Consider the following 19474-nt stretch of genomic DNA (forward strand, 5'->3'; position numbering starts at 1 on the left):
AGTTATGTGTCCAGTTCATTGCCAGGGTGCTCCACAGGCGCATGTGGTATCGTGCCGTTCAGAGAGCTTCATTCCAACTGAGTTCTCTTTTACTCAGCTGAACCCATGATTAAACAGGCTATTTGCTTATTGAGAACTTTTCAAACAGCTGGACATTTCAGAGTACCAATAAAATGTTAGATTTTACTTGAAATCAGCATTTCAGCTCAAAACAAATACAGTGAAAAAGCTTAAATAAGGAAAATTGCTAATTTCAAAATTGAATTTGTACAATCTTGGCTTCAATTAATTAGCTGGCAGAAAAGAAGCTGGGCTGGAATAAAACCAGAAACCAGGAGAAGAGCTGAAATTCCTTATTATAGGTTTTTGACGATCTCCTTTCAATCTGGGATTATGGGTTGTGCAGTTTCAGCAATTGTGAATTTTCTTATTACTTGGCATTTTTAAGATGTCCTCTTTGAATTTTTTCTACAGTCCATTTGCAGCATTCCTCAGATTCATTTGTACAAATCAAATTGGATACGAAAAGGCTACAACACTTTTCTTACTCAAAAACGGAATTATGAAAAAGTCAAATGCAAAAGCCAGCACTGTTAACAGTAGTGAAGGCAGCTAGTGTGTTGTTCAATCTGGACCCAAGGGAGGAAGACAATTTAAAACTTAATGGAGAAATGATGTCGACTTTGTTCTACTGCAGAGACTGGACTTCTCAGGAATCGAACCGGATGTGAAGCCCTTTGAGGAGAAGTTTGGCCGACGGATTTTGGTCAATTGCCATGATTTAACATTCGCCCTGCAAGGCTGTGTGAATGAAAAAAATGATGCGGTGCCAACAAACGTATGTGAGTCTTAACACTCTGTTTAGTATGTCTGCTTGGTTAAATGAGCAAAAATCTGCATTTGTCTTATTGAACACTATGGTGGGATCTTACTGCTTTAAATCTCAGAACCAACAAATATATTCAATAACTGATCAGAAAAGGTGAAAGAAATCGACGTTGTTCCAGGTTTAGCCAACAGATTTACCAATCCTGAACCCTGATTTCATCGGATCTTACATGCTCAGCAAGGGGTCTCCCTGGTCAGTCCTTGGAAAGTGTATACAGTATCTAGGGAAAATTTGCTGGCTTCTGGAAATGCTGTGTTTGTCCCCTTAGAACACTCATTGTACTTTACTGTGGGATCTCTGTTGAAAAGAGACATGTTTCAGGTGAGATTAGGTCTGTGAACTGTGTTCATTAGATATTTTGTGTCAGTGATATTAGACATGGTGGAACAATTCCATACTCCTCAATGGAAAGAACTCCAGTCCAAGACTAGTCATGGAAGTGCAGTCTCTTATAAGGCCATATTGGAACCTGGACAGGGCAATAATGTACAGTATGAGATAAACTTCAATGCAGCGAGTTCAAGAAAGCACTAATTCATAATAACAATTAAAAAAGGCATGGGAATGTGTAAAGAAATAGTACAGATTTAGAAAGTACTGTACTGATTCAATGTGAATGATTTTAGTAGCCATCGTACAGTATATGATATATTGTAGTTACAAGTGTGATGCATAACATAATTACAGTTAGTTTTTTTTTTTGCTTTGATTATTCTGTGTCACCAGTGGGATTATAACCCAAGTGAGTGGGTGTCTAAAGATTCAGCTGTTTATGTTAACCTATGTTTTCCTTCACTAGACAGCTTGGCAGAGTTGTAAACAGAATGGTAGGATATACCGAGTTTAAATCAAAAGCCGTAATGTTCAAATTGTAAAATGAATCAGTAAGACGTCATTTAAAGAATATTGTGTGCAGATTTGGTTAAAAGATATTGTTACTCTGGCAACACTCCGAAGAAGACAGACCAAGTAGATTCCTCAAAGAAATCACAGTCATGCTGAAAAGAAGGATTTTTTTAATTCTTAACTTAAGAATACTACAAGCCAAAATGATTTGTATATCATAATATTTAAAGGCTTTGACAAAGCCTAACCAATGGATTTCTTTGAAATCAACAGTGAAATGCAAACCAGAGGACACAAGTAGAAGACTACAGGGAAGTACAGTTAAAGCTGAAAACGGGAATAACTGTTTTACAAATGGGGTTGTGGGGGTCTGGAACACAGTTACAGACATGTTGTTGAGGCTTCTTTCAAGAAATGACTGAATGAGATCTGTGAATTAAATAGTTTCTGGAAACCAGACAAGATGGAATGGGCTGAGTGGCCCCCTTTTGTTTGTAACTTACCTTATGGCAACTCACTGAAGCTACTCAGGTGTGAGCCTGTCCAGTACCTGGATGGGAGACCTCCTGGGAAAGCTAAAGGTGCTGCTTGAAGAGGTGTTAGTAGTACCAGTCAGGGAATCTCACCCAGCAGTCTGTGTGGGACCTAATGCCTAAGTATAGTGATGGGGACACTATACTGTAAAAAAGGTATTGTCCTTCAGAGGAGAGGTAAAACTGAAGTCCCGTCTCTCTGTGGTTGTTGAAAATCCCAGGCCGTTTCTTAAAAAGAGTAGGGATGTTAGTTGACTGTCCGGGTACGTGTACTGTGTGCACTTTGGCTGCGGTCACATCATCCAGGGAGCTACAGTGTTGGAGGGGAGACCCCATTACCTGTAAAGCACTTTGAGTGTCACAAAAAAAGCTGTATAAGTATAAAGAATTATTATTATGTTTTTATAAGGTAAAAACATTATCTTATGACAAACATGTACCATCTCTGCTGCCTTCTCGGACAGGGTTAACATGATACCTCAGCTTTGGCCTTCATTGAGACTTGATTAGATTACCACTGTACAGTACCTCTGAGCCCCTGGGTTATTTGTTTTGGCTAAGTGAAGCACTTCTGTTTTATCAGATATTGTGTTTATTAAACTACAGTGACGCACAAAAAAATAAGCAGGCTTATCTCTAGTTCTGCAGGATAAACTAGTTTTCCCAAAGACTGTAAGCATCATCCTGTTGACTTTTTGTTAGCAATTGTAAGCACTCTGACTTCCTCAGAATAAAATGCATTTCTTTATAATGCTTTATTTCAGGAGCCACCCATAAGCCACATGTTTTATACTAGTCTAGCAGAACAACACCTGTGTAAATGCTAACTAAATGCTTATTACCTTTCATCACTGGTAAAAGAGCAGTCGGTAAGCTGTGTTTTTGTAATAAAGAAGCAAGATGTGACCCCAAGTGAAATAGATAAAATATTTGGATTGTGTACAATGTAGCATTATACTGTACAAATGGCTGCAACTAACATACATAGTGTGGGAAGTACAGTTATTTACTGAAGCTGGGTTGATGTTATAAGAAGGACACATGACAAATGAAAAGGGGAGAAGAAAAAAATCTGTTAGTAATATAGTACTGTATTTTGTAGTTATGATTTAAAAACAAGTTGGTGTAGCAGTGCTGCCACATCACAGCTCTTGGGTCTGGGGTTTGATTCCAGACCAGAACACCTTCTGAGTAGGGTTTGCTCTGTGGGAGATTTCTCCCACTACCATGGCATCCATTCACAGTCCAACGACATGTTACTTGGCATCTCCAAATCGTCCCTATGTGCATTTATAAAATAAGATCATTTTATTAGCCATAGACAAATTAGGATTAGGAATCTAGGAGAATTAGGAGTCTTTTTGCATACCCCAGATTGCTCTTCATGAGACATACAGGCACACAGAGAGGGAGAGAGAAGCTTGGGGTCAGAGTGCAGGGTCAGCCATTTATATGGCGCCCCTGGAGCAGCTGGGGTTAAGGGCCTTGCTCGGGGGCCCAACAGAGTAGTATTCCCCTGCCAGCCGTGGGATATGAACCGGCAACCTTCCAGCTGAAGGGGCAGATTGAGAATGACTGCATGTGTGTCCTGTCCACCTAGGTCTCTGTGCCTGCTGGGGTATTTTCTAAATAGAAAGTGGATGGATTTAAAAACATGAAACTTTTCACATTTCAGGTTCATACAAAGCTGCAGAGTTAATTAGCCACACATGCAGCTGGGGTCGATTTTCACTTTCTAACTTTGTAGTCTGGCAGGTTGCATGAGGAGTATCTGACTTCGAATTTTAAGGATCTTTGGAAACCATGACATTAGCTGACATACTGTACGTGTCACATCATCATGTTTCATTCTTAATCCTGGTAAATCTTATAGAAATGAACAGCTCATTTGTGTAATAATGTAAACACATGGAAAAAACCTTGTCTGCTGATAATACATTACATTTACTATATTTTGTGGCAATTTAACATTTTTCTTTAACTTATTGTACCATTGAATGAATGTTGCATTGTCATAATGCACCATTGTTCAATTTATCATAACATTTATTTTAAAAATACACTAAACTATTGCACTAAAGTTAGAAACTGCTAATGCATCCACATGCATGGTTGTATCAATAATTTATTATATAAAACATCATCTTAACTTTGTGTCTATTTGTTAGATAGTATATAGAAAGGGAAATTAATTGACAATGATAGTGACTGACAGGAAATTCAGAATGAAAGGGTACTCTTGGCAAGAAGCACCGGCGTTTTTCTTGAACAAGTCTGTTCACAACAGTAGCTCATGTCCAGTGTGATTAATATTTCAGTCCACTTTGGTTTTCAGTTTAACACTTGCAGTGCCTCAATGTTGTCAGAGGATATAAAGTAGAAAAAAAGTATATTCCATATCATTTGCTCTATTATCTCTGATGTGGCTAGTAAGAAAGATGGAGTTGAGAGGTATCCATTTTTTTCTGTTAAATCTTGCATTCAGACAGCATGGAAAAAATAATAGCATTACAGCTCTAACACACACTAAATACTATTGTTTTTCACAAGCAATAACGGCATCCAACTGCAATCTTTATCAAATAAAAAGTCTAATGTACTGTACGTAAATGAATTGAAATGAGGTGTGAGGTCCTTGTTTTTCTTCTTTGTATGTGTTCAAGGTGGAACCCTTCTTTATCAGTCTGGCGCTGTTTGATGTCGCCAAAAATTGCAAAATATCAGCAGACTTTCATGTGGATCTGAACCCTCCCTGCGTGCGAGAGATGCTGTCTGAGACCCTGGACCAGGCTGGCAGAGAACAGGAACAAGGAGGCGTTTCAGCCACCCTGCCTGTCCTTCAGAGAGTGACCGAGTCGCTGCTCCAGTTCCCCAGACAGGTATATCCTGCTTTTGCCGGACTGTTCAATAAAGGTGCCTAACAGAGTCTGCATTTTTCGTTGTTGTTTGTGTGTGTTTTCTACAGGTTAACTGTGATCAGCAAGGATGTAGTTATATCTAGGCTCTGAGTTACTGTGACCCTTACCAGGAAAAAGCAGTATTCTATTTATGAATGGATTTAATTTCTTGAAAACTCTGCAGGAGTCCACGGGTCTCTAGCCTGGAAACTACCGAGTTGTCTTCACTTGGATTCAGACCAAACGTCCAGATCGTTGAACAGTGATTTGGTTGAAGCAGCCCAAATGAATATAATCTGTTACCAGTGATTGGATAGTCTTATAAATCCCAAAAGGCTGGATCTCTCTGGTGTGAATGTTGTAAACCACTGCTGGAATTGCATTGGAGAGCTGATGGATTTCAGTCTAGCTGAAAAAGGTACAGTAGCTGAGCTTTTAAAAAAATCTGACAGAGCAACCAAGAGCAGTTCTATTACTCTTTATACCTAGACTCTGCCAGAGGGAAGACAGAGCCTATCCCACCAAGCAACAAGGCAGAACAGATGCCAGTCCAACACAGACACAAACGTGCACACAATTACACCAGGGCCAGTTTTCCTAAAGGCCAATAAGCTACCCCAGTCTTTCGACTGTGTGAGAAAACAGAAGCACCTGGAGGAAACCCATGTTAACATGAGGAGAACATAAAACCTCCACATAGATAGCATTCAAGGAATTAAACCCAGGGCTGCGAGGCAGCAATGCTAACCACTGCACTACTGTGCCACCTTCGATTGTTCTTCATTAAAATAAAGGCTCATCACAGCAAAGACAAGCCAAAAGTGTCACAAAGAAGTTTGTTCCAGTGTGGAATTGCCTCAGCTGTGGAGAAGATTTAACTCTGGTTCAAAAAGCGGTTCAAATTATTTTTTTTCCAGTCTCCTGATCTCTGAAAGATGAGAGTCCATCCTAGCCCCAGGATTTACTCAGGTGTCACAGCTAAGAGTTGTGAATCCTCTTAACTTATTTCTTTCCAAACTGAAGGAAATTCCAAGTCAGAGTTAAAAGTAAAAAAATTCTGAATGTTTCCAATATTTCTTTGTTGATTTGGCAGATAACAGTTAGCTTCCATTCTAAAATGTTTAATGTAATATTATGCGACAGTAAAGTATTCATCATGCATCAAAAATAAACCAAAGCAAATGATCATTTCTCCACAAAATATTCTACAGTAGATCCCTTCAGCACTTTTTCAAGGAGTGTACATTTTTTAAAAAAATTTGATTTATTTCTACAATTTGATCATTCTCTTGGGAGGTCATATGAAGATCAGCAGACCAGTCAAATCAAAAGAAATTGAAAAGTCATGGGTTTAAAAAAGGCAATAATGTTCAAGACCATACTTTACAAGTGCATTTGTGTTTTTTTGAACGACAATAGTAAACTGTTCTGTTGATTTTGGAAAGTGCAGATAAATGTACCCTATCCTGGGCACATTGCCAGTCACAACCGCACTGTTGTCTAAACACTGGTGACTGCTTTCTAACAATGCTCTTCAGTGTATGCCTTGACTGTGACATTTTGTGTGTTTGTATTTTGAGACAATTGCATTAACGTACAGCAATAGCACTGTGAAATCTGTTTGAAAAGTTAGCTGTCCCTTAAGACTTATTTGTTGTAGTATATGAATATGCCAACATTCCCTATCCTGTCAGAACACACTAGGGTGTGTGCAGGAATGTTTGAATTTGACCTTTGGAGGAGACTTTTCATGTCTCAAACGAAACTTTTCGTTAATGCCATTGGTAATTAAAAAAATGCCTATTTTTTTTGCAGATTGGAAAAATGTAATAATAATAATTTTATATATTTTAAAAATAGAATTTCAGGTATCATTTATAAATCTGAGACTTAAGTGAGATTAACTTGAATACAGAAATGTGTTTTTCACAATAAATATTTGAATTGATATAATTTTCAAGTTTAAAGCACGCGTAACTGTAGCTTTTGGGGCACTGCTTCAGGCACTTATTCAGTTGAGGAGGCAGGAAATGGGCTGGGCACTTCTAGGTTCTAGCTGGGACATGTTGTATTTAAAATTTAAGAAAGTGCCAGACCACACACTCGGTGCAAGGCATTCTCCAGCAGGTCTGGCACTGAATCACATTCAAACACTGTTTTGGTGCACCCTTATTCCAAATCTAATCCACAAATTCAAACAACAACTCTCGAGAGGTCACCACAACTACTGTTTGAGGTCCCACTACTGTATACCAGAGTTTCAGCAAAATCTGACATAGCTTTCACTCTATGCATCAATAATGTGCTGCCCATATTCACTACAAAGGGCAGACACACCTGTTATTAATCCATAGCTCTTTCAGTAGTGAGAGTAATTGGCAATACAAGCCACACTAATTAAACCCTGGTGTACTGTATTTTAGAACTGAGCAATGATTACTTGACTGTTTGGCATTCAAATTTGCTGTTTAGTGTGGAAAGTATTATGTCTACTGTTGCATGTATCATTTCCAAAAATATACAGTTGACCATATCTCGGAATACGTTATGTAATGCTTTTGGAGTTGAATGCATTGTAAGTAAAATGTCAAAGATTAATAGTGGCACAAAGGAACTAACTTACAGTATAAGCCATTTTAAGATGATGCAAACTTCACCTTAGTGACATTCTTGGTCAAAAACAATCTGACGTTAGTCAGCAGATTCTAAAAACATTATAAAAATATACCAATTCAGTTGCTGATATTAGATCCCTATACGTAAGAGTGGTTATTATGTCTGGAAATCATTTGTCTTGTAGTAACTGTAATTAGGGTACACAGTAAAATAAAATCTGGAAAAACATGATGTAAAACCTTCAAATTTCATGTCTTCTTTTCACACAGTGGAGCTGTCATAATGTCCATGGTCCGCTATAAATAAGGCAGTGACAGTGTTTTATGTAATCAGAAAAGAAGTACAATTTAACCACCCACAATAAGTGAATAACTTAGAGTCAACCTGCATCAGGGCTCAAACCTTTGACAATGATGTAATTAATCAATTTTCAATCAAGAGTTTGAGTTCCAGTTTAATTTATGTGAAATAAGACTACTTATTTTAACTTTAGTGCACTTGCATCTTATTCTAATTTGACATTGTAAAGTGCTTTTAATAGTTGATGACTTCCTTTTTCTGATTTGTGTACTCTATGTAACATAAATATTTGGTTTGTGTATATTCTTTACTATTTTTAGCTTCTTATTGCATATATCTAGCAGTGATACAACCCACATACTGCAACGTCTCACTCTGATTTGAAACTTTCTCTCTGGGATTATCAGCCTCTGGGATCCTATGTCATCTTACTGGTATTAGGTCCCATGTACTTCCGTCCATAACCTATTGAACCACTCAGGAGTCCCTGTAATACGAATATTCTCATGCAAGTTGGAGTTCAGTAGTGTGTATACAATGAAATTATGATCTGACGTGACTCAGGAAAACATTCTGTTTGATTGTTATTCAGTAATGCTCATGAATGATTTTCCTTTTCCATTTTTAACATAAAGGGTACAGATAACCCACTGCTGATATAAATGCACTCTCATTAAAACTCAGCAGTATACAGTATATATGTAAAACCTACTGTGAATGATAATGGCAACCAAGTTCACCTGCAGTACTTTACAGTACATTTGGTTCAATACTATGGGTAGATGCCTTGTGTCTGTGCTGAAGTATCTCCATCAGATCCCATTCCATTAGCTTAATTACTTACCATTTGGATGCTCATACCTGCAGTAAATAGCACCATTAATGACAAACTTCCTTTTAGCTCTGAAATTAAAAACATAATGTATCTTACTGGAATTAATCTTTCCTTCAAGCAGTAGCACATCCATAAAGAAATACTGTATGCATGTGCAGTACCTTGTAAAAAAGTGCATTTCAGTGCAAAAAGTTCATCTGATAGTTTGCTTGATTGTCATGCAACCTGTGTAGACAATCAGTGCTCAAAGATCTGTATTCATACTAACTCATCAGGTTATTCGTCAGGTCCCAGTAATCCATTGGATGTATTGAAAATAATGAATGCTGTTAGGGCACCTTTAGCAGTGAGGTAATGCGGATAACGTTTCTTACAGTTGACTGTGCTCTCTTCAAGGTGTCCTGCATGGATTCCGCATGTGTGGGAACTAGAACTGATGTTTATCATTGTGTTTTCTTTCTGAGACCATCAGAATCAGCTCTGGACATGAGGGAGTTTGGTGATTTTTTTCTGCACATAAAAAAATACTTTTTAAATGATTTTAATGAGTTTAAAAATTCAGGAGAACGATATTTACAGACATTCTGCCCACAGGTTGCATTTGGCGATCAATAAATATTACATGTAACATGTGGCTTTTGGGTGATGTCGAGGAAGCATTTTACTCTTATCAAATCGGGGATCGGGGTGGAAAATGATACATTGAAAGTAAATGATTAGAACCTCTTCCAACTGACCAATTTTCAACAGTTCCATTTTAAGCGATTCCTATTTGTTTAAATGTAGTTTTAAGAACGCAAAACCTGGGGGAAAACCAGAAGCCCAATCGCACTCTTTTAATAAGGAACAGATGTTTTAGGTTTGGGAATATCAAAATCTGCAGGATGTTGCAACGGTAATTTTCGTAGGGATGACACTTTTTCTCCCTCCCTTTCCCAGGGGATTTTCTCCATCACAAACCCCCATGCCGACATTTTCCTGGTGGCAAGAATAGAGAAGGTGCTGCAGAATGGGATCACTCATTGTGCTGAGCCATACATCAAGACGTCCGATGTGAACAAGGTCAGTTTGGAGTCGGGCGAATCCAGAATCCGAATCCCCTTTTGTTCGCCAAGTCCATTTCATGTTCAAGGAATTTACTCTGGTGCACTTGGTGCTGCAAAACATTCTACTGTACCATTCACAACAAACCATTGGACATCTTTAAGCAAAAAGCCAGCCCTAAGAAAGAAGCTGTTCAGCTACCGAGTGGTTTTGAAAGACCAGTGGCATCTTCCTGAAGGAAGTTTATGAAACAAGTGGTAACCTGGGGTCATCAGCAATCTTTCCTATCTGCGTCTTTGCTCCGGAATTGTGTGAAAGAGCTGTGTTGTGTCAGAGCATCACACCCAGGTGAGGGCACTTGTTCATGTTGTTCTAGGTTCTCTTTATGGGAACTAAGACTTATCTATGAAGCTGGTTATGTTTCCTCTGGTTGTGTCAAGATTTCTATTGTGAAGAAACTTTATATTGCTACTAATTTTAATATACCCCATCTCAGTGCTCATCTAAACTTGCATCTGGTTGAATGCTATGGGGAGATGCCTTGAGTGCTGATGTCCATCCCATTCTTTTGGCGACACCAAGGACACCAGAGTGCTTTGGGACCTTTGTTTCTTAGAAACTCTTAAAAAACTTTGTAATAACAAGCCTGAAGACTCTTCACTCTTAATATTGGAAAAGTGGCAATTTCAGAAGGTGTTTAAATCTTCAGGCACTCAGTCAGCCTGTGTACCCAGGAGGCACTGTGAAACCACCAGATAAGGTTCTTCCTACATGATTTACAGTACCTTTCCAAACTTACATTATTTCTCCTAACTCTGCTGTGAATAATCCAAGAAAGTCACCAGGTGTCGATTTTTTACAGGCAAAGCAATGCTCACTACAAGGGACCTCCATCTAAAACTTTGTTGTAATTTTGCTAGGACAGTTTTCTGAAATTAAGATGACAGAGCCTTAGAATTATTTTGTAATGCAGGAAGGATAAAATCATATACTTTTACCCCTCTGAATTCCAAAACTGATGACATAGAACCTTGTACAGGTAAGTGAATTTATAAAATGCATATACTCAAAATTGACCTTGAGGTTGCCTTTCAATGAGTACGTTATTCATCACACATGGATAAATAAGAGCAGAAACAACAAATGATTGTTGAATGTATGTGTTTTCATAAGATTAAAGTTGGGGAGCAGGTGATTTCTCAGCAGGTACTGGAACACATATCTACACCTAGTTCTTAACCACCAGTTTTCAACAGGCAGGCTACCTCTCTGAAGCAATTACAAGTCTTGATATTTTCCCATGCAGCGTGTTCATATATTATCTTTTATTTTGTTTTAGACTGCTCAGAAAGTACTGAAGGCTGCCAAGCAGACGTGTGCAAGGCTTGGGCAGTACAGAATGCCTTTCGCATGGGCTGCCAAGTAAGGATTTTATTTTCAAATTGTTACTGCCAAAAGTTTCCACCGTCAAAAAATTGAAAGCAATTAATTAATTTTTCTGTGGGATACTCATGTACAGTACATCTGTGACTCATTTTGCGGTAATGTATGTGGTGCTACAACATTGCTGTGACCCCACATTAAAAAATGTCATGATGACTTTCAGAATCTTTCACAGAGCTGTTAATATTGCTTTAGTATTTCTCCCCAAAAGTACAGTGTATATAAACTTTGTGAAGCAAAAAACAAAATTAATATTCCCTTTCCACAGCTACAATGCCTCCTTCTAGATTTTTTCAGTTACTTCAGGAAAATTAAATGAAAAGCTCTAGGAATCAATCTGCAAGTTTCTTACTCCAAGGACAAATGAGCTTTAAGCTGGAAACACATGTTCTCTTACGGATGCGATTTGAAAGTTATCATGTCTTGATTTGTTTTGTAGGCTACAATTATAGTGCTTTAAGATTCAGATGTTTATGCTTTTATTTAAATCACAAAGATTGCCAAAGAATAATGTTCAGCTACAGTATAATGAGATTTTCTTTAAGTATTATAAATGTTTATTTAATAAAGTCCAAACCTGCTGGCACAATGAATAAAATCCAATTAATTAATCATTAATTAAACCAGTGAAATGTTCTTTGATATCTTCCCTGATTCTTAGGACTATAAATGATAGTAAAGAGTGAATTTTTCCATGCAACAAGAAACATTTGTTTTATCAGATATTAACTTTCACTTGAAATCCAGCACATTTGATTTAGCCTGCCTGAGATGCCTGTCAACACAGCTGTTTGCCTGAATTGTTTTAAGACAGGTGTTTAAAGATGCCCAGGGCAGCCTGGACATGGATGGGAAGTTCTCTCCTCTGTACCGACAGGACAGCAGCAAGCTTTCAAATGAGGACCTCATTAAATTTCTCCTGGATATCAAGAAGTGAGTGAAACCCAACAACAGGGTCTGTAGCCTTGCCCTAAATTAATAGCATGTGGGCTGGACAACGGTGATGCAGTGGTTAGTGTTGCTTCCTTGCCGTGCCTGGGGTGCTATCTGCTTGAAGTTTTAAATGTTCTCCCTGTGTTCACGTGGGTTTCCTCCAGGTGTTTCTTCCAAAGACATGCTGGTAGGTTAATTGGCTTCTAGATGTGAGTGTGTGCCTGTCTGTCTGTGTGCCCTGGAATAGACTGTTGTTCAAGGTGTACTCTGCCTTGCTTCCATTGTTTGCCTGGATAGACTCCAGTTGTCTCGCAGTTAGACAATGTACAGTACCGATGACTGATTGACATGAGAATACAGATGGATAGTTGAGTTCTTTGTGAACACTCTGTTCTCTGGGATACAATTACTTTGTCCCAGGGCTCACCCTGTATCAACTGGTTTGGGCGAAGTGGAGTTATACGAAATGTGCTACAGACTGATAAGTGGAGTTGTAAGAATAATGCTACAGTTAAGGATGATGAGTGGGTTACTTTACGTTCATGGACCATTTTCTACGTGCTCTGGTTCTGAACTAGGAAACCTGTGTGGATTTTGCACATTCTCTCCCCAGTTTATGTGGGTTTTACCATGTAAATGCTACAAAACTAATTTTTTCGTTGTGCTTTTTAATTAAATAATGCCAGGATGGTTTCCAGTGTGCCTTGATCTATCACAGGATAATGAAGCTTTGTATAATGGATGGTTGAATTCCTGTTTTTGATTCACCAATGAATCCTGCGTCCCGCTCTCCTAGCACCTGTGCATGACCTTGTTATAGTCTACAACAAACCATATTATCATGGTTGTTGGGGTCCCAGATTTTACAATTACTCAAATGTGAAGTTAGCCACATTTCAGGAAAAGTATCACTTTATTGTAAAAATAGTTAATCTTATTTAATAAATAATGAACATTGTCAGTTTTATGTGCTAATGTTAGGAAAGATTATGACAAGAATCTGCTTTTTACTGCCTTAAGGCCAGCCCATAAAAAATACTGTTGGTATCCTTTGAGTTTCAGTATGCTGTTCAGTATATTGCTTTGGAAAAATATCTCCTAGGCCACAGTTTGGAAAGACTTAGAATTAAGCACCTGTCACTGCTGTAACATTGTGGGAGTGGCAGGAGCCACAGGGAGCACTGGTAAAAAGTCAGCTCCCCTCGCTGAGGGATGGAAGCACCGGTGTGAGGTTGGCAAATACCGAAAATAACACAAAAAAGGTGAAAACACAAAAAGCAAAAAGAAAAATGTTCCGCTGTGCACCGCGACATCCAGACTGGACTTACCTTATTTCACAGGGTCCAGTCCGGATGAGCAGGGAGCGCAAAAATAAAACTTGGCGTGTGAAAAGGGTCAGCCGGTAGAGATGCATGATGGGACAGGCACAAAAAAAAAAGAAAAAGAAAAACGAAGGCCTTACGCTGGTACAATCCCCTCCGGGATTGCCAGGGATCGCCCTGCTCGTCCCTTCGGGGGGTGTCCAGTGTGCTTTTAAAGAGCCCTCACAGCTGGGGCTCGTCCTCAGGCAGCCAGAACAGCTGTGGTTACTAAGGCAACATGTCTCCCTTCATTCTGGGCTCTGCTTCCACGTTGAACCCGCCCCCGTGAATAGTGCCACACTACTAATAAAACTCCTAGGACTTGATATTCAACTGGATTACACTTATTTTAAGAGCGATAAATGTGTCACAAATGTATTAGAAGTGTCAACTGACATTTGCCAAACAAGTAAATTAATTCTAGTCATTCCTGTAAAACATAATAAAAATAAGGTAAAAATTATGCAGTTTCTCATATTCTAACAGAAAATGTGTTACCGCTGCTGTCAGTTGTGCAATTTATTGTTGAATCAATTGGGTAAGAACTCTGGAAAGCATGTGTTTAACTGCCTTTCTTAATGCATTTGGTCCTCAGTGCTTGAGTCACGGACTTTGCATTGTAGAGCTCAGCATTTAATAATAATAATTACGGGGTTTGGTTGTTTCTCTGCACTTGACCTGACTCCTTATTCAAAGCTTTTTATTTTTTTTACACTGGCTAATTGTTCTTTCACATTCAAACTGAAAGCTTTTCTGAGGTCTTCTGTAGACTTTTTATTTTGCCTCCTTTTCCCTCTTATTGCCTCTGTAATCTTTTTCACTCAGAATGATCAAGACCGTAATCCAGTGATAAATGAGCTGGTGAAAAAGACACACCAACCACAAAACAAAGATCACTTTCACTTTCAGGCTTATTTGTGAACACCTGTAGTGCTGATTCACTTTCCACAGAAAAAGAACCCAAGAGCAGCGTGTACCTCACTGAACGTTCAAGCTTCTTTGCATAAAGGTGATTGGTGTTAAACCTCAGCGGAGCATCTGACTTGCAATTCTGCCAACAGTAATGTTAGCGAAAATGAAACTACAACATGGTTTAACAATTTTGGCCAAATTGCTTTAACATTTTTTTCTTCTGTGACATTTTTTAGGCCTGAGAAGACAAAGCTCCAGATTATTCCTGGCCAGTTAAACATCAACATTGAATGTGTACCCCCTGATTTTCCAAGTAGGTCACATTTCAGGCTTCTCCATTTGTGTTTTATCTCTGTATGGAAACTATGGTCCATCTTATTGAATCTGGAATTAGGTGTTGAGTAAATTTCTATTTCCTCCCTCAGACTCTGTGACAACGTCCTACATCCCTCTCAAGCCCTTTGAGTCAGAGTGTGCGACAGTCTCTGTGGAAATTGAAGAATTTGTTCCCGAAGAAGCAAAATACAACTATCCGTACACAATTTACAAAAATCATCTCTACATTTACCCCCTGCAACTGAAATACGACAATCAAAAAACATTTGCTAAGGTATGTCACTTTTGAGGAGCGAAGAGATTAGAAGGGGAGCTTTGATTTCAAAGTGAAATCTTGATATCTAATTAAATCAATGTATTTTGTGTGCAGACTAGTTAGCTTTAATAACTGGATGGAAGTTAAATTGAGAGCTGTACTATTTCATACACATCATATGGTATAGTACGTTGTCTGTAAAGTTGGAAAACAAAACAACAAAAGGCTGATCAACAGAGAATATTGTTTACTGGAGAATGCCTGAATAATGCAGGAATGGTGTTTTCAGAAGTCAGTGAATTATCATAAGGATAGAGTAAGGATGCATTCAGTTCCTTTTACAGAATTAAACATTTTGCATGAAGTTTGATTCTCTAATGGGGAGGCTAATCTTTTTTTTTGGAACATGCTTTTACTTTTTTTCAAAAAGTTTCTATGCTATTACATTTTACCATAAAAGGCTTCTCACTGAGTCCCAGTACCCAGTCATATTGTTGAAGCAGATACACTGGCTTCTATTAAGAAAATAGCTGGATGAGAGCTGGAAATAGCTGGATAATCAATTAGCTACTACTAAACAAAATGGGTGGGCCCATCAGTCTCCTCAATTTTGTAATGTTTCTTATAGTCTTAATAATAGTAAGCAGACATAACACCTTGCATGTGTGTGGCACTCTTCATGTAGTTGGATCTTAAAGCGCTCTGGATATACTGTAGATGGCCCTTGAGTCACCATTAGTGCAGTTGAGTTCCTGTGAATGGTATGACAGCCATTTTGTTCCAGCCCCTCACTACAAGTTTAGTAGTGAGAAAAGGACCTCACTGCTTCAAATAAGGCATACATACACAGTAGCTATGGTTGGCTAAATTAGGTTATTAAGGGCTCAGAAAGACAGAGTAGAGATAATCTTTCTGAGCCTGACTTAAAGTCTGATGTCTCATATTCTATGTTGGTGTGAAATACTTGATTTATAGCTCTCTGTTTCCAATCTAGTGGCGACTTGGTTGCCTTAGACTGAGAACCAAGTACTTGGGTGTTTCCTTTTCACCCATTAATTTCACAAGATGTTAATGATACATGTAATCAAGGTACCCCTTCAAACATTCAGATTGGGTATTTGACATGCAGTGTTGTTGCAGCACGCTTAATCACGTTGCCTGTTTTTCCATTTATTTTATGATTTTTCCCTTTACTTGTTCAGGCGTTGTTCTTGTCTGCAACTCATATTTTATCATGTATCGCTTCTTGTTAAATATCTTTTAATAATTTATCTGTTTTTTACTTTAACAACTGGCAGTCATTTCACGAGCTTTCTGCTTTTGAAATACAAGTATGTGTCCGAAAATCTTCTCTGCTTCATATTTGGGATTGTCTCCTAGGCAAGGAACATAGCCGTGTGTGTGGAGTTCAGAGACTCAGATGAAGAGGCAGCTGGGGCTTTGAAGGTGAGTGCAGGTATATAAAATGTGTAAAAACTGCATTTGAAAACTGCATTAAGTACACAAAACTGAGCCAGTGAACCCTTTCAGAATAAACACCAAAACACAAACCTAATATCACAGATGTCTGAAGGGACGAACCGTGGAATGGCAGGAGAGCGATTAAAGACCCTGTGCGTAGCAGCGAGACGGGGGTTAGCCCGGGCTCAGCTGTTCAGAAAATGCCGTATTGAAACTTATGCCCTCAGGCCATGGACAGCAGCGACCTGGTGCTAGGCAGGTCTCAGGACATCCGAACGTCAATGCTGAGCAAGGAGCAGAGCAGAAACAGGAAGTAAATAGGCTACACAACAGACACACCAGAAAGACTAGGAACAGGACAGAAGTAGAACGCCCTCTAGGTGTAGTGGGTGACACCTAAGGGACACAAATTGTACTACACACTTGTATTTGGAAGTGCTTTTAAATCTTAGAACAAGCACTTCAAAGGGTTGTGGGATTGTGGAACTTACTACCCAGCCTTGTTGTTTGGGAAACAGTTCCTTGGATCAATTAGGTAGTAACAACCAAATGAACTGTATGGGCCTCATATCATTTGTATTCCTTTTTACATAATCGGTTTAACAGAATGCCTTTAGTTGATGAAACGGGGAACACGATCTCAGGAGCAGACCAGTATCACTTATCAATAGAGCTTTAAGCTCTCCATTTGTCTGGCATCTGAAATGGAATTGAAAAGATAAAGAAATACAGGGATATCTTAACGACTTTTGGAGTAGATTTAAGGCAGCAGGACTAATTGAAAGCACCCCTGTGTAAAATGTACAACAAGAACTTCTGTGAGTTATTGTATTATTTGCATTTGGCAGTCAACTGTAAAGAACACCCTTAGACAAAACATTGGATCACACAGTCACTAATTTCTGCTGGGCATTTGAGTTTATGCAATATAACTGAACACCAGCTTCACATCCGCTGATGGCCTTTGCAGAAGTTCATTCCTGTGGTTTGAGGCTGCCAGTGCTGTCCAGGGTGACATGTTTAACAACAAAGGTATTATTTGTTAAATGGGACTCTGCTTGTGAATCTTCATCACATGCCTTCAATGCACTTAAGATCCAGCTGACAGAAGAGCACATTGCTGATTTTATTTAGAGTTTATTAGTGTCATCATTAGATTTTTTTAATGCCTTCTTTCTGTTTTGCAGAATTACAGCATGATTCTTTAATAAAATACTAGTAGTTGGAAGCGACCTGCTCTCCCACAGACGTCAGATAATGTTTTGAAAGTTTCACTGCGCCAGGCACAAATTCAATTGTGGTTTTTAAACAGTGATTTACTGCCTCTCCTTTGAGGTGTCCTGTTATTTGTGCTGACTTTGTCCTGCTAACATCTCTATAACTATAAAGGTCACTGGTGTAGAATTATGCACCCAGTAATATGCAATGCACTACTGATACACTTCCCTAAATCATTAACTCTCATTCATCTTTCAGAGGTTTTTCAGTTGGTGAAGATAAATGTCACAGTGTATGCCTACTGTATCAAATAATTGAGTTTGAAGCCATTCTTAAATTTTCCTGAAATTTTATTTAGAATAGGATTTGTCCAATAGTCGTTCTTCAGCATTGGATTAGTGTTGTTAGTGAGGTTTCTGAGCAGTGTCTCGTACAGTATATACAATATCATATAAGATGTATAACGTGACATGGAACAATAAGCAATGTAATTCTCCTGAAATACCAACTTATTCTAATGGTTTGAAAAAATGTAGTATGGACCATCACCCTAGCATTGTAGATAATGACGTTGTACAGTAGATAATGACAGGGGTGATGCAAGTGTTTTGGCTACAGCTTTAGTACTGACATGAGGATTGTAATAGGCCTCATTCCTAGTGACCAAGTTGTAATAAAGATCCTAGTAATTTAGGCCTGAACCCAGAGACACTGCAGTTTGAATTGCAACAAAATAACACAGTTGGGCTAGTCATATAAAAGGAATAAATGGAATATTATATAAAAAATGCAGTTTCGTTTCTGTGAAGGAACCAACTCATTGTGGAGATTTAAAATGTGATGACAGTGGGAGCACATTAGCTTGTCACATTGCTTCCTAGCGGTACCTAGTACTGTAATTTTTTCAGGACATTTCACTTGACTGATACCATAATAATAATTATAATAATTGCTTACATTTATATAGCGCTTTTCTGGACACTCCACTCAAAGTGCTTTACAGGTAATGGGGACTCCCCTCCACCACCACCAATGTGCAGCATCCACCTGGATGATGTGACGGTAGCCATAGTACGCCAGAACGCTCACCACACATCAGCGATCAGTGGGGAGGAGAGCGGAGTAATTAAGCCACTTTATAGAGGGGGATTGTTAGGAGGCCATAATTGATAAAGGCAGATGGGAAATTTAGCCAGGACGCCGGGGTACACCCCTACTCTTTTCGAGAAACACCCTGGGATTTTTAATGACCACAGAGAGTCAGGACCTCGGTTTTAAGTCTCATCCGAAGGACAGCGCCTGTTTACAGTATAGTGTCCCCGTCAAATGAAAGCCTATTGCTGATCTGAGGAAGAGCCTTGTGAAAACAGATGGATAGTGATCAAATGTTAAAAGAAAATGCTTTTCCAAAGCAGTAGGTTCAGGGAAGATTTTAGTAGCTGATAAAATAGCATAAAAAACAATCTGTATCATGTTTCTAATGCTATTTTATCAGCTACTAAAATATTCCATTACTTAAAAAGTAGAAAATGATTTCCTCATATGAGTTAATTATGTAACATCAGTGATGTTTGAGGAACGTCTTAGCTACACT

General features: G+C 38.6%; 1 protein-coding gene across 3 annotated transcripts in view; it reads left to right on the top strand.

Annotated features, from left to right (window-relative positions):
* Positions 1-19474, top strand: part of dock11 (dedicator of cytokinesis 11) — a 137966-nt gene that overhangs the window by 37508 nt on the left and 80984 nt on the right. For all 3 annotated transcript variants that reach the window (XM_088649079.1, XM_088649076.1, XM_088649078.1), the window contains exons 11-18: positions 698-838; positions 4932-5147; positions 9856-9978; positions 11300-11382; positions 12214-12336; positions 14846-14922; positions 15035-15219; positions 16582-16647. In XM_088649079.1, coding sequence (XP_088505205.1) covers positions 698-838; positions 4932-5147; positions 9856-9978; positions 11300-11382; positions 12214-12336; positions 14846-14922; positions 15035-15219; positions 16582-16647 — 1014 coding nt within the window. The remainder of the gene's footprint in view (positions 1-697; positions 839-4931; positions 5148-9855; positions 9979-11299; positions 11383-12213; positions 12337-14845; positions 14923-15034; positions 15220-16581; positions 16648-19474) is intronic.

Source organism: Lepisosteus platostomus, chromosome 10, assembly GCF_059453375.1.
Source record: "Lepisosteus platostomus isolate fLepPlt1 chromosome 10, fLepPlt1.hap1, whole genome shotgun sequence".
NCBI classification, from domain to species: domain Eukaryota; kingdom Metazoa; phylum Chordata; class Actinopteri; order Semionotiformes; family Lepisosteidae; genus Lepisosteus; species Lepisosteus platostomus.